The sequence below is a fragment of the Rhipicephalus microplus genome, chromosome 8, assembly GCF_043290135.1.
Source record: "Rhipicephalus microplus isolate Deutch F79 chromosome 8, USDA_Rmic, whole genome shotgun sequence".
Classification (NCBI taxonomy): Eukaryota; Metazoa; Arthropoda; class Arachnida; order Ixodida; family Ixodidae; genus Rhipicephalus; species Rhipicephalus microplus.
This window is the reverse complement of record NC_134707.1, coordinates 13,766,500-13,781,280: the sequence shown is the minus strand read 5'-3', so window position 1 is coordinate 13,781,280 and position 14,781 is coordinate 13,766,500. Positions and strand designations below refer to the sequence as shown.

At 49.2% G+C, this 14,781-nt stretch overlaps 1 protein-coding gene across 7 annotated transcripts in view; it reads right to left on the bottom strand.

Annotated features, from left to right (window-relative positions):
• The window catches only part of LOC119164156 (uncharacterized), a 42,376-nt gene extending 29,377 nt beyond the window's left edge, over positions 1-12,999 (bottom strand). For all 7 annotated transcript variants that reach the window (XM_075871083.1, XM_075871085.1, XM_075871089.1 and 4 more), the window contains exons 1-3: positions 12,758-12,999; positions 2,052-2,289; positions 1,051-1,155 (exon numbers count right to left, since the gene is read on the bottom strand). In XM_075871083.1, coding sequence (XP_075727198.1) covers positions 1,051-1,155; positions 2,052-2,289; positions 12,758-12,984 — 570 coding nt within the window. In that variant the 5' untranslated portion in view covers positions 12,985-12,999. The remainder of the gene's footprint in view (positions 1-1,050; positions 1,156-2,051; positions 2,290-12,757) is intronic.
• Between the last annotated feature and the right edge of the window lie 1,782 nt (positions 13,000-14,781).

Below are 14,781 nucleotides of genomic sequence, written 5' to 3'. Positions count from 1 at the left end.
ACGGGTATAGCACGGAAAAGCTTTCTTCATTCCTCTGTGACGTTTGGCCAGCGCTTCTCCGGTCTGGCTTTCACAGTTTCCATACTCCGCGCCGGCTGCACCAGTATACTGCCTCCGGTTCTTGCCAAATAGTACGTCATACGCAGACAGGGCGACCGGTTGGATTTCGGTTTCGGTATTGCACCTTTTTGCTCATTATAAATAGTTTTCAAGTGTCCTGAGCATTGCAGCTATTGGGCTCGTGGCAAAAGTGTCTCTGGAACATAGAAACACCATTACCTTGACATGGTCCTAAAATCGCTGGAGTTGGCCTTTAAGCACTTTTTTTCTGATACGCGTCTTTTAAATTCGATCGAGTGCCCACGCGTGGACAAATCGCGGTTCCTCGTGGCGACCACAGTAAAAACAGAGTGCGCCAATAAACAAGTCGCTGGGAATAGAGATTTTCGAGCTTGTATTGTCTATTTTGCAGAGAAGAGCGAGTAATTTTAGTCTTAGTGAGAATTTATTGTGAATTCAAGGCCACGTGCTGGGCTGTAACATTTGGCTCACGTGTTCTCGGCAGCCTTGACTCCCGTGCTTACAACTCAAAAAAAGTATTACAGGGCCCCTTTAAAACGTCTTCCTGTGTCAGTTTACTGTAGCTGGACTACAAACTCGCTTCGACTGATGTCAAAAACGAGCAGGAAAAAAAGACTACGTAGCATTCAGGGGTGGATCCAGAAATTTCTGTTAGGTAGAAGGGTTTGAATATACTTTACGTATGCTCACACGTGCGTTTGCATGCATGCATGTATATTGTATAGATACACAATTTAAAAACTATGGAGGGGAAGGTTGAACTATTCCTGCCTTCCTTGCTATTCCTGTGGTAGCACCATGCCTCTGGCTTCTGTACAGTATTTTACCGCTTTGTTGACCGGTAGGCTTAAAGAGGCACAGAAAGAGATATATACTTTTATAAATATTAAAAAAAAAACACAGCTGATGCGCATCTGCTTTCGGGTCTAAACTTGTGAAAAAGTGAATGAAATACAAAGTGCAGCATACGGTTAGGGCTTTAAAGGGGATCTCCACAGGTTCATCTGGATTGCTCCTCGGACAGATAACTCGAGCTTTCCTTATCGCATCGTGTATGGATGGCTCTTGCTCCAGCTATGAAGAAAAAAAAGTTCATTGATATAGTCATGTTCTATATGTCATCAAAAAATTTCTTCTGAAGGCAAGTAAGATACACCGGCAGAAGGGCTGATAATTGAGATAGTTGGTACATTGAAAGCTTTCAGGAGTAGAACGAAAAGCTCGGAGAGCACAATCATTTTGTACAGCCAGCCGAATATAATGAGTGTCTTGCAGACGATTGCTGGTGTTGCAAATCATTTTCATCACGATGCTTAGATGAAGTGAAACTACGGGACAGCTTAAGATTCATTGATTGATTTGGGGGGGTTTACTATCCCAAAACCACCTTTAGTTAAGAAAGATACCGTAGTGGAGTGCTCCGGAAATTTCGATTACCTGGAGTTATTTAACGTGCACCCAAATCTGAGCACATGGGCCTACAGCATTTTCGCCTGCATCAAAAATGCAGCCGCCGCAGCCGGGATTCAATCCCGCGAGCTGCGGGTCAGCAGCCGAGTACTTTAGCCACTAGACCACCTCGGCGGGGCGGGACAGCTTAAGGTAGCTCAGCATGAAGTTCCATATAGGAGTACCGATATTTTCCAGCATTCTCCATCAGTATGCGTTACTTTCCACTGCAGGCTAGAAGAACAGGTATTCGCACTCCTATATCACAAGCGAGTAGCTTGTAATACGTTTTATCTGTTCTAAGATGAGATAGATAGATAGGCGGATAGATAGGGGGATAGATAGATAGATAGATAGACAGATAGATAGGCACATAGATAGGTAAATAGATAGGCGAATAGATAGGCGAATAGATAGATAGATAGAGAGATAGATAGATAGATAGATAGATAGATAGATAGATAGATAGATAGATAGATAGATAGATAGATAGATCCAACTTGCAAGGCACTTTTCCTTACCTCACAAACATAAAAGTCGTCTTTGCAAGTAGCGCAGTGGAACATATCTTCACGCTTGCACATTTCACGACAGGATCTGCAGTAACCGTGTCCCTTTCGATCTTTGTACAGACGGGCGGACACGTTTTCACACAGTATGCACAGCGCCTCCCGCGGCAAGCTCTCGCAGAAGCTGATCCTTAAGTCCTTGGGAACATCGTCCTCAAAGTCTCGGAGTAACACGACTTCCGACATGACGCTGCAAAAGGGAGCGCAATTATTTAGAGACATCACGCTTACAAACTGCAGTGACGAGGAGTCACTGAAAAACAAGTGGCATTCTTAAGATTACGCTGAAGTAATGTGCAGTGAACTCGCAAGTGTTCACACCACCGTGTCTGACTTATTCATGCTTATCTAGGGTTTAATGTGGCCAAGCCACTTTATAATTACGAGGTATGACGTAATTGAAGACTCGAGAAGTTTAGACCGTCTGGTGTTTTTTTTTTTTCCGTGCACTGACATGCCACACTAAAAGAGCCCTCTAGAATTTCGCCTCTTCGGTAATGCTGCACCTAGCAGCCGGGTTCGAACCAGCGACATTTGCAGCAGTAGCCGAGCACCGTAACGCCATACCAACGCGGCGCCCGATTTCTTTAGTGAGCATGTCTGCCAACACAAAAAGCCTGAACTACAAAACGGAAGAAGTAGCTGTCAATTGTATTAGCCTGGTCGGTTCTTCTTGATCGGGTATATTTTGTCACAGGAAGTATATCACGATCCTAGGCCAAACAGTGTGCAGAGGATATGGAACTATCAGCTGTGGTGTGATACACACTACGCACACACACAAAAGAATAAACAGCATATCGTCTAGGATTGCAGCAGGCCTGATGAAACATGTAAATGAAATGAAGAATAAATCATCACGATTCCGTGCCACTGTGTCGAAGTGATGCATTTGGCATTGTTTAGGCTAAAAGATCAGTTAATGATTACGAACTGTTTACCGCAAGCTTATCTGCAAGAGACAACATAGCACCTTGGTATGCCTGTGAATGAGAAGCTCCTTATTCAAAATTTTAGGCGCCTGCTATGTTCATCGTGCGGTGATTTATCATCACATCGAGCCGCCAAGACATCTTTCCATGAACTATTCTCAAGCGTAATTTTCACCCATAGGCAAGGAAAAAAAACGCCAGGCCTGCGTGGAAGTTTCAGCACAGCCCCAGCGAAAGCTAAAAGAGCATCCTTTCAAAGCCTTATCTAAACACTTATTGGGTAACTGCTGCAAGCACACTTGTGTGATGCGCACTAAGGCATTAATAGTAAAAGTTTCAGGTTAGTACGCCAGCAGTCGGCATGTAATTTTTTTTAAATTCTTCTGAGAAGCGTGGTATTTGCTAAACTATTGCGAGTGATTGCGTGCCAATTGTTCATGCAGTGGCTGACGATGATTGAGAAATTACGCCTGGGTATGCACCACAGTTATTAGCGGAACAAACACAAGCTTTTTGTAATGGCTTCGAGCAATGGACGACCCACTCTTTACGCTAATTGCATTGTGCAACGACTGCTTGTTCTTTCGCGTTTTAAAAATGCTTTATAAGTCGTTTTGACGCGTTTGCTTTCCCGACATCAAGTCTGCCTAAGGCAAGTTTGCCAACAAGTCCCAAGCACCGGCGTAGCTCAGTGGTAGAATACTGGGCTGGCACCCAGTGGACCCAGGATCAAGTCCCAGTGTGTCATTGTTACTAGGTTTTTTTTATTAATTTCGCGCTATGTGTTTAAGCACGCCGGCGGCGGCAGTGGTGGTTGACAAGTACGGCCCTGCGCGAGACCCGAGCTGTGATATCATAACACCTTTCACTGTAAATAGTCACGCGGCTCACGCACAAATGACGCGCGAGAACAACACCGTCACAGGATGAGCGTGAACTAACGTTTACAGCTCGACGCTTGAAGCCATGCTTATCACAAACGGTGTGCGAAGCGTAATTACAAGTACAGATGAGTGCAAACTAACAAGTTTTCCAGTTGTTACACATCGATGTGTATGAAAAGTGCGCTCTTTTCTCGAACGGCGTGCAGCGAGCGAAGGGACCTGTGTGGGCCCGGCAACTAACGCAATCGTTCCAGTAAAAGGCGAAGGCACACGATTGTCCCCACCGAAGGATAAGCGCTCGCTTATTTTGTTGTTTGTATTTTTCACGTATAACCACCGTGATAAGATCTGGGAACAGATCACAATATCTATAAATAAAAAGCGTGCTTCGGCGCATCGCGACGAGCTAGGAGCTAAGCGCCGAGCGTGGGTGGCTTTTTTTAGATGTAAAGCAGCTATGACAAGCCTGTGTAACGCTGTCCCTCCGTCCGCACAGCTCCCCTCGCCGCAGGTGTTGGAGCGATGCCAAGTAGGTCACGCCCTCCTAGCAGTGCGCGGTGACGTCTCTCTCCTTCGCCTGCCGCATATCAGCTCCCTCGGTTCACACTCTCCACCGCTTAAGCCCACTCTTCGCGTGGGCATCATTTCGTCCACGCTAACTCTCTTCACCTGTCGGCGAGAACAAGCCGCGAGCCGGCAGGTGCGCGCGTCTTGAGAATCTCGCGGCGCCGAGATTATGGACAGCACGCCGCTGCTTGCCACGCGATTACGCCGACGGGCGGGACACCGTCACGGCATATTTCCCGCTAGTGCGCGCATACCTTTCCCGGCGGTCGCTGGTGTTGCGAGGGTTAGCGAAGCTGAACGCGTTCGCGAATGGCGACGTCAACACCGACGACACGCGAGCCAGGGAATCCGACTGCAAGCGTCGGCAGTGGAAGACCAGCGACACCGACAAGGTGCGAGTTAAGAACAATGATTGCGTTTGAGAATACAGACGGCGCGCGAGTAACCCCGACGAGACGCGAGCCAAGGAAGGCGAGTGCAAATGTCTTTAACGCGCCCCACCTTCCGCGTCATTGCGATTCAAACAAACGTTTACTCGAGTAAACGCGGCATCGAGTTTTGCTTCAAACTGTTCTTTCAGCACACGCGTTGACGCCCGTTTCTACCGGGTCAACGCCTTTCACACCGCTGCTGCTTCGCGCCCCATCAGAACTCCCTTCGGGGAGATAGTCGAGAGTTTTTTCCCCTATATATATATATATATATATATATATATATATATATATATATATATATATATTGTAGCGAAGCCTCCGAACTATGAAATGGGTCGAACTCTTCAGTACCTTCTAGTGGGGCTACCCAACAAGGACGCCACTCGCACTGAGAGCCCGTGCTTGGCCGTTACTGTCGCCATTGTGCTTGCTCGCTGTGGACCGGCTATTAAACGCCTTAACATTTTGGTGGAGAGTGCTGTGCCCTTCAAACATCTTCGGTTCACATTCGATGCCCTTGGAGCTTAGATCCCGTACCGTGCCTTCAACCATGCAACAAGACGCCGCCCAGCAAACGCTTCCTCCTGCGCCGACGCCATGTTCCGGTGTCCCCCGCATCCGCGACCCACCTGTCTTCACCGGCGCGGATGACACCGACGTCGAGGACTGGCTCGTCATGTACGAACGCGTCAGCGTCCCCAATCATTGGGACGAGGCAGGCAACCTCGGCAACCTGGTTTTCTACCTCGCGGGTGTGGCCGGCATGTGGTATAACAACCACGCGTCTGATTTCGCAACCTGGCCCGATTTTAAGACCGCTATCACCAACGTTTTTGGCCGCCCTGCCGTTCGTAAGCTGCAAGCCGAGCAGCGCTTACGCGAACGCGCTCAGCAGGCCGGTGAATCATTCACCAGCTACATTGAAGACGTCTTGGACCTATGCAAGAAATGCAACGACAGCATGTCCGAATCAGACAAGATCCGGAACGTCATGAAGGGCATTGCCGATGATGCCTTCACGATGCTGCTGGCCAAAAACCCAGGCACAGTAGCTGAGGTCATCACGCTGTGCCAGAGCTACGAGGAGCTCCGCCGGCAGCGTTCGATGACCCGTCGCTCCACACCACGAGATGCAGGGCTTGCAGGCTTGGAGGCGAGCTGTGACCAGGTGGCACTGCTGGCAGACCTCAAGTCCTTCATACGTGAGGAAATCGCACGGCAGTTCTCTCTCCTGCCCTTCGCCCACCCACCGGCTGCTCAACAATCGGCCACTACCATTCCCCCCCCCCCCCCATCCGCCGAGCGATTGAGCAGGAAATAGCGGAGGTTATGCCTGCGTACCACCCACAGCAGCTTCCGGCTCCTGTACCCCCAAGTTACGCCCAAGTGGTCGCCAGGCCGCCTCCAGTCGTTCAAGCGCCCGCCCCACTGACTTACGCCGAAGCTGCCGCACGACCTCCATCCTTTGCAGCGGGTATGCCGGCTACGTATGTTGACGTGACCTCTCAGACTCAGCTCCAGCACCCCCTGCAGCCTTTCCAGCCACCGTTCCGTCCATCGGCTCTTGCGTCATGGACAAGACCTACCCCGGCGAACCGATGGCGCACATCCGACAACCGGCCCATTTCTTTGCCTGCGGTTACGCCGGCCACGTAGCACGTTATTGCACTCGCGTACAGACGCCCCATATCTCGTCGCCTGTTGCTGGCCAGATTAGGCGTACCTATCACGAGGAAACATCGTCTATGCCACCGCCAACTCGCCTAGCTTCATCTTCTCGTAGGTCACCGTCTCCACGACGTCGTTCCCCGTCCCCCATGCGGCCAAGTTCAGCTGCTCACGAGCGGGAAAACTAGTCGTCGCAGTCCCCGAGGCAAGGACTGCGACGCTATCGCATTGTGAAAGCCCTCAGAGCCGCCCATCTAATGTCATTGACGTGCTTGTGGACGGTGTTCACGCATCTGCTCTTATTGACACAGGAGCTGCAGTATCTGTTATGGACGAAAAATTTTGCCGCTTGCTTCGTAAAGTGACGACGCCAATTTCTGGATTGTCCCTTCGTACCGCCGGTTTGCATCGTATCCATCCTACAGCAGGGTGCACAGCTCGCGTTGTCGTTCAGGACGTTCTGTATGTCGCCCAATTCATCATCATTCCCGCATGCTCTCATGACGTCATCCTGGGGTGGGATTTTCTCTCCCGCAACGACGCCGTCATCCATTGTGCCACCGCCGAAATTGAACTCTCCCCCTTCTCGCATTTGACGCCGGAAGACAGTTCTTCGAAAGTGAGCAAGATTCTCGTGAAAGACGATACCCTAGTGCCTCCAAGCTCCACGATGGGTGTATCTGTCTACTGCGCTGGACTCTCCGACACAATTGCACTCGTTTCGCCATCCGACCGTGCTTGCCGAAGGAAAGGGTTGCTAGTACCTTTCGCGACCGTGCAAATCACCCAGGGCAACGCCTCTATTTTCGTGACCAACCCATCCCCGTACACTGTTACCTTGGTTCGAGGGGAATGTCTCGGCAGAGTGGAACCAGTGCAAAAACGCACAAGTCCTGGACGTACCTGATGACTCGCGTTGTCCCAATTTGCGCACCATCAGTGCTGTTTCCACTTCTGATTCGTCATTTCCTGATGTATTTGGCCCTTGCATTGATGACAACCTCACGTCGGTACAGCGTTCCCAGCTTCTGAACCTTTTGCGAGAATATCGTTCTTCTTTCGATGTCGGGCGAAGTTCTCTCGGTCGTGCGTCCGCTGTTACGCATCGTATCGACACTGGTGCCCATCCACCATTACGGCAACGTCCCTACCGCGTGTCGCCTGCTGAACGTCGGGAAATTGACGAGCAGGTTGATGATATGCTCAGACGCGACGTTATTCGACCCTCGGACAGTCCATGGGCGTCTCCTGTTGTTCTTGTTGCGAAGAAAGATGGTTCTGCGCGGTTCTGTGTAGACTACAGACGGCTCAATAAGATCACTCGCAAGGATGTTTACCCACTGCCGCGCATCGATGACGCAATTGACAGCCTTCACGGAGCCGAATTTTTTTCTTCTCTCGATCTGCGCTCGGGGTACTGGCAAGTACCCATGGCTGATGACGCTCGACCGAAGACTGCGTTCATCACACCCGACGGCTTGTACGAATTCAACGTCATGCCGTTTGGTCTATGTAATGCACCTGCGACCTTTGAGCGCATGATGGACACCGTTCTGCGCAACTTGAAATGGCACACGTGCTTGTGTTACCTCGATGACGTTGTGGTGTTCGCTCCAGATTTCTCTACGCACCTCCAACGTCTGAAAGAAGTTTTTGCACGTGTCAGCGATGCCGGCTTGCAACTAAATCTGAAGAAGTGCCGCTTTGCAGCACGGCAACTCACCATCCTTGGGTACGTCGTGTCCAAGGATGGCATTCTTCCTGACCCAGCCAAGCTTCGGGCCGTGGCCGAATTCCCCAAACCTGCGTCCGTCAAAGAACTGCGTAGTTTCGTGGGCCTGTGCTCGTACTTCCGACGCTTCAGACGAAACTTTGCCACGATCATATCACCGCTGACGAAGCTCCTTGGAACTAACGGGTCCCTCAATTCGTGGTCGTCTGAGTGCGACGACGCGTTCGCGAAGCTCCGCCATGTGTTGACATCTCCTCCCATTCTACGCCACTACGACCCTACGGCCCCGACGGAGGTGCACACAGACGCCAGCGGTGTAGGCCTCGGCGCTGTCCTGGCGCAGCGAAAACCCGGATTCCCTGAATATGTCGTAGCATATGCAAGCCGTACGCTCACGAGAGCTGAGACAAACTACACCGTCACGGAGAAAGAGTGCCTGGCGATCGTCTGGGCTCTTACAAAGTTTCGACCGTATTTGTATGGTCACCCATTCGATGTCGTCACCGACCATCATGCACTATGCTGGCTTTCATCATTGAAGGATCCCTCAGGCCGTCTCGCCCGTTGGGCTCTTCGTTTACAAGACTACGACATCCGCGTGCTGTACCGCAATGGACGCCAGCATGCTGATGCCGACGCCCTCTCGCGCTCCCCTCTGCCTGAAGGTGATGTGCTCTGCTCAGTATCCTCGGCTGCTGTTTCTGCCATTGACGTTGACATAATCGCTACCGAACAGCGACAGGATAATTGGATCGGCCCGCTGATCGACTTGCTCTCTGATCCATCCGCAACGCCATCCACGCGTGCATTGCGTCGTCAAGCTCGTCATTTCGCCATTCGTGACGGCTTTCTACACCGACGCAATTACGACGCCGACGGCCGGCAGTGGTTACTCGTGATACCCCGCAGTCTGCGGTCAGAGATATGTGAATCCTTCCATTCTGATCCGCAATGCGCGCACTCTGGGGTATTCAAAACCTACCATCGCATTCGACAACGCTACTTCTGGCGCGGGATGTACCGCTATGTGCAGCAGTTCGTTCGCTCTTGCCTCACTTGCCAACGCCGTAAACCGTCAGCTCACATGTCGCACGCCAGTCTACAACCGTTACCTTGCCCTGACCGTCCCTTTGGGCGCGTAGGTATCGATTTGTATGGACCACTTCCTCTGACGTCGGCTGGTAACCGCTGGGCCATCGTTGCCGTTGACCATTTAACGCGATACACCGAAACCGCCGCTCTCCCTGCGGCTGCTGCGCGCGATGTTGCGTCCTTCCTGCTGCATCGATTTATACTGCGCCACGGACCACCCCAAGAGCTTCTCAGCGATCGAGGCCGTGTCTTCTTGTCGGAAGTCGTCGAAGCCATTCTGACGGAGTGCCATTCTGTCCACCGCAAAACTACTGCTTACCACCCACAGACGAATGGCCTCACCGAACGCTTTAACCGCAACCTCGGCGACATGCTTTCTATGTACGTCGCTGCCAACCACACTAATTGGGATAATATACTGCCCTTCGTCACCTACGCCTACAACACCGCCCCTCAGAGCACGACTGGTTTTTCACCTTTCTACTTGCTGTACGGAAGGCACCCGTCGCACACCATGGACACGATACTCCCGTACACGCCGGATCCATCTGAGTGTACACCTATTTCCGAGACAGCCAGGCTTGCTGAAGAGTGTCGCGAGCTTGCCAAGACTTTTACGACGCACGAGCAAGAGCGGCAGAAGAGTATCCGTGATGCCAGCACCACTTCTGAGCCCACGTTCCTTCCTGGTGCGCTTGTATGGCTCTCGATCCCGACCTCTGCCGCTGGCCTCTCTTCCAAACTACGTCCCAAATACGAAGGCCCCTACCGTGTCATCGAGCGCACCTCACCCGTCAACCATCTGATCGAACCTGTTGAACAATCTTCGGACATGCGCCGCCGTGGGCGAGACATCGTCAACGTGGAGCGCCTGAAGGCTTATTATGACCCGCTCATAATAACAAGCTGTTAGGTCGCCAGGCGGCTCCTTCTTCGACCCCGGGGTAATTGTAGCGAAGCCTCCGAACTATGAAATGGGTCGAACTCTTCAGTACCTTCTAGTGGGGCTACCCAACAAGGACGCCGCTCGCACTGAGAGCCCGTGCTTGGCCGTTACTGTCGCCATTGTGCTTGCTCGCTGTGGACCGGCTATTAAACGCCTTAACATTTATATATATATATATATATATATATATATATATATATATATATATATATATATATATATATATATATATATATATATATATATATATATATATATATATATATATATATATATGGTGATTGGCGATGGCGGCGATGTCAAAAAAAAAAACAGCCGAGATTGCAATAGAGAGAATAAGCTTATATGAAATGTGTTAATCAGCAACTTATCTGTTTTCGCCGCCTTTAGAAGCGAACGCACATCTGTAGTGCGTTCAAGTCAGGCATGATTTTCAGTTACGTTGTACGTGGTACGTATTCTACCGCAGTTATTGGCCAAATTCAGAAAAGCACGCATATCGCGAAACACTTTTTCGTTCTCGTTTCAAGCACAGGCATGGATCCAAAAGGGTGCCGTGAAAAACAAAAGTAAATGTACTAGACCACTACTGTCAACTGACAAAATACAACGCTGCGTGCATCGTTATGTGGCTTAAGCCATGAATGCATTCGATAATCCAGTGGTGTCTTGTTCATGCAAGGTTAATGTTAGTGTTATACCACAACTGTACTAGAGCACCCCCCCCCCCCATACACACACAGAAGATTTAGTAAATGCTAATCATAGAAAATATGACAGGTCGTTGACAAAAAAAAAGCCGTTATGTTTTAATAATAATGTTAATAATACAGGTGTTTAATCATTACGTTCATTTACCGCAAAACAACTGTACTCGAACATGTTGCTGTACTCTTAGCTTAGTACTCTGTGGTAACCGCGAAACATGCTGTCTACAGTGTAGTTTCAACTGATGTCAATTATAATTGGGAATGTCTAATTTTATGCATGACATTTGTAAGCGCGGAATTCATAATGTATGAAAAAAGAAAACAATTAGAAATTCAGACTGTTTACCCCTGCATTTTTTTTTTGCCAACAAGTCAGCTCTTTAATATATTTTAATAGCCAACACAAAGACAGGAGTGGGAAAAAGAAGTAGCAGCAACACTCAACACTACTCTTTTGGCCATGCAGGTGTGTGCGCTGGCTTTTGAAATATCTTCCAGAACTTTCACCATCTGGCACAGCTTGCAATTCTTTTGCAATCAGATAGGTATAAGCCAACTTGGGAACCGGCTAAGAAATGATGAGCTGAAAACATACACTGTGTGGGTAAGAATGACAAAGGTGGCGTGATCGTCGGAATAACAAATTTATCACTAAAGGGTGCTGCTACGTTCGCTGTGACAATGACATTTATTAGCGCAGAAAATTATAACCGACAGTTCCCTATCATTTACAGATAACGGAAGAATTATGCTCCATATGTGACGCTACCTGTCAACGAGTAATCGCTCTGATTGAATCTTTAGTTAAGACAACGTTCAGATTTCAGCCCCGCACAGATTTGAGAAAGGGCGCGTATTAAGTGAAAATTTCGAAAGCTAGAAAATCCGAAAGTAGGCGACATCAAGGCGGCGTGAACAACAGAGAATATTTCTAAACAAAGTGCTAGTAAATGACCTGATTTCGTTGAACTAATTCACAAATTGAGGCAGCGAGTGCGTAAGTGATCGTGGATGAAAACACGAAAATTTTGGTCTACTGATTGTACGTAATTATGCTTTCAGCGTCTGCAATTTTGGTGACATACACAAAATTTCGTCTCGAACACTCATAACACAGCCAACACCACCTTTAGCGGCATATTTATAGCGATGTTACATGGTTATCGCAAGCAACTGCATGTAGCGACAGTTATGGTGCTAATAAAAAGAATGTTGCGCTCTCCCCCACCAGTTCTGTGCATCGTATAGTTTATATAGGTGAGAGAAGGGGTGGCGGAACGAAATTGTCTCACGTTAAATATTGACGAGTACGACGCTTATATTGAAACCGGGCTCGCGAGGCCTAGTCTGTGTAGGTCAGCCAGCACGGCGATTCCGAACTATCTGCGCCCACCGACGAAAGCAAGAGATCCGAGCAGCACTTGGTGTAACGACAAAACGCACCTCCTTGTTTCAGTACCGATAAATGCCTACCTGCAGGCTTATCCGAAAAGCCTTGCTGGCAGTGTCAACAAAACGAAATCACCGGGTCTTTCTTGCAATCGCATCCGTGTTATAACTTGCCGCTGGACGTGTAAAATGAAGCCTTCGCGCCCAACCCCAAACTAGTTCATGACAGGGACCTAAATACAAGATTACGGTGATATATTCACGTAATTACGGAAGTCTGCAAGCAAGAAAACATGACACCTACCTTGCCCTGACGGAGCGACGCTTCGAAGCGGCTATAGCTGGCGTGACGACTGAAACCGAAGCGGTGCCATATCCGCTGCCATAGCAACAAACGATAAGCAGCGACCGAAGGCACAGAAGCTCTTCCGGCTGTATCGTTGCTCGCAGTCGCGCAGACGGCAGGCGCTGCGAAAGCAGGATGCGAGAAACGAGTGCAGAAAGGGTGCTTATCACTTTCCATTTGCGCATCGCTGCCGATAATCTACGAATCGTCGCGCCTGTTTGAAACAGTCAAAGTATTACGCATTCACAATAGCGGGTGTGTTAGATGTCGGTAAGATTTCTGTGCGGGGGAGGGGGGGGGGACGTCGAGCGTGCTGCCTTGCGTTGTGCCTTCAACCATGACCGTGTTGTCCTACTCATCGGTTGGCCCGCGACAGAGCCACGCCAGCAGCACGTTGACGCCTCGCTGTGTTATGTTTCGGAATTCTCGCCATGTTGCACCCTAAAAAAGTTTTCTGGAGCAACTGCGCAGTTACCACGAAGAGGGCTCTTTAAAGGCTCCTCCAAGAGACAAAATGTGCGCAAAAGATTGCACACAGCATTGTGGAGCTAAGTAATGCTTTTAATTCATGCTCCCTAACCCGTTAATTAATACAACGCCCGGTAGTCCCAATGTACGAGTTGCCACAAGAAATGGGAATGTCATAAACCACGTCTTTGGCACATTTCCCGTACATCGTGCCATGTTTCTTGCCGCATCCCTGATGGCTGGCCTCCCCCTCCCCCCTCTCTAGCAGTTCTCGGGCACAGCTGAGCCAGTTTTACGGGCGCGGAAAAGGCGTCATGTACCCCACACTGGCCTGCTACCCTGTTTCAGAATGTAGGAGACCTTATGAGCATAAGGAATCACTGCAGGTCTTACGGTTTCAGTTCCTTGTTCTCCCGTGGGAGCTCTAGTACTTCCACTTCTTGCTTTCCGCAAAAGCAACTCGTACAGATCGTGGAAACTCGTACATCAAGACTAGCGGGCGCTGTATTACTGAACGGGTTAGGAAGAATGAATTAAATTTATTGAAAGATGGCTTGGCGCATTCGCCTATGCATTGTAAAGCCTGCGAGTGTGTACTACGTTTGAACGAGTTCAAGATTCTAGGTAGAAGTAGGTATAACACTGCACGTGCGTTGATGAAAGCCTATTACCTGAAAAAGAAAGGTGAAAGGTGTAACAGCGAACCGTCGGTGACGTTGTACTTATCGGAGAAGAGATTTTTTGATAGCTGGATAGCGTAAGGCTGTCTGAAGACTGCGCATGTCTGTATGTTGTAACTTAAGGCTGGATTTGCACGCGGTCTACTTTAGTTGGAAGTGCCGCTTGTGCTTGTCGTTGAGTGTTTCTTTACTTTGTGTGTGTACTATTTGCGGCCAAATCATGTCATTAAGCAAGTACCAACTAGGCCAACAATCAGTTTTGTTACAATCATAGAATTCCCTAATATGCACTAGAGGGAACTCTGGCGCTAGTGTCTATGGGAGCTGCAACGCACGGCGCTTCAACGAGCATGGGAATGATGAGTGGCACACACATTTGACTACTTTTTGTACTTTTGGCCTGCTTCTGGCTCCGTGTGTGTTCGTGTGACTTGGTGCTGTTTTTTTATGAAAAAAAAAAAGCAAATGTTCAGCGTTGGCGCTTCGCAACCTTATTTTTTTAGTTTTACCATTTCAAACCAGGTCACAAAGTTCAAAAGGGTTCATTTTTTCTTCAAAACAAAACCGTAACCAGCAATAATTCAAAGCCGCAAGTACGGTTGACCACCCGCAAGTACAAAGACTAGGCAAATGTGTGTACTACCCATCATTCCCATTGTCGCTGAACGATCGCAGCGCCAGAGATTTCTCTAGTTAATTTTAGGAAACTCTATGGTTACATTATGATTCTTTCTTTTGCACAAAAACACTGTTGCTCCTTTGTGGAGTAACCGCGAGAGTGCGGTTGCTCCTTCACGTGACCCGGGGGCGCAACGGTAGCGCTTCTCACTCCGG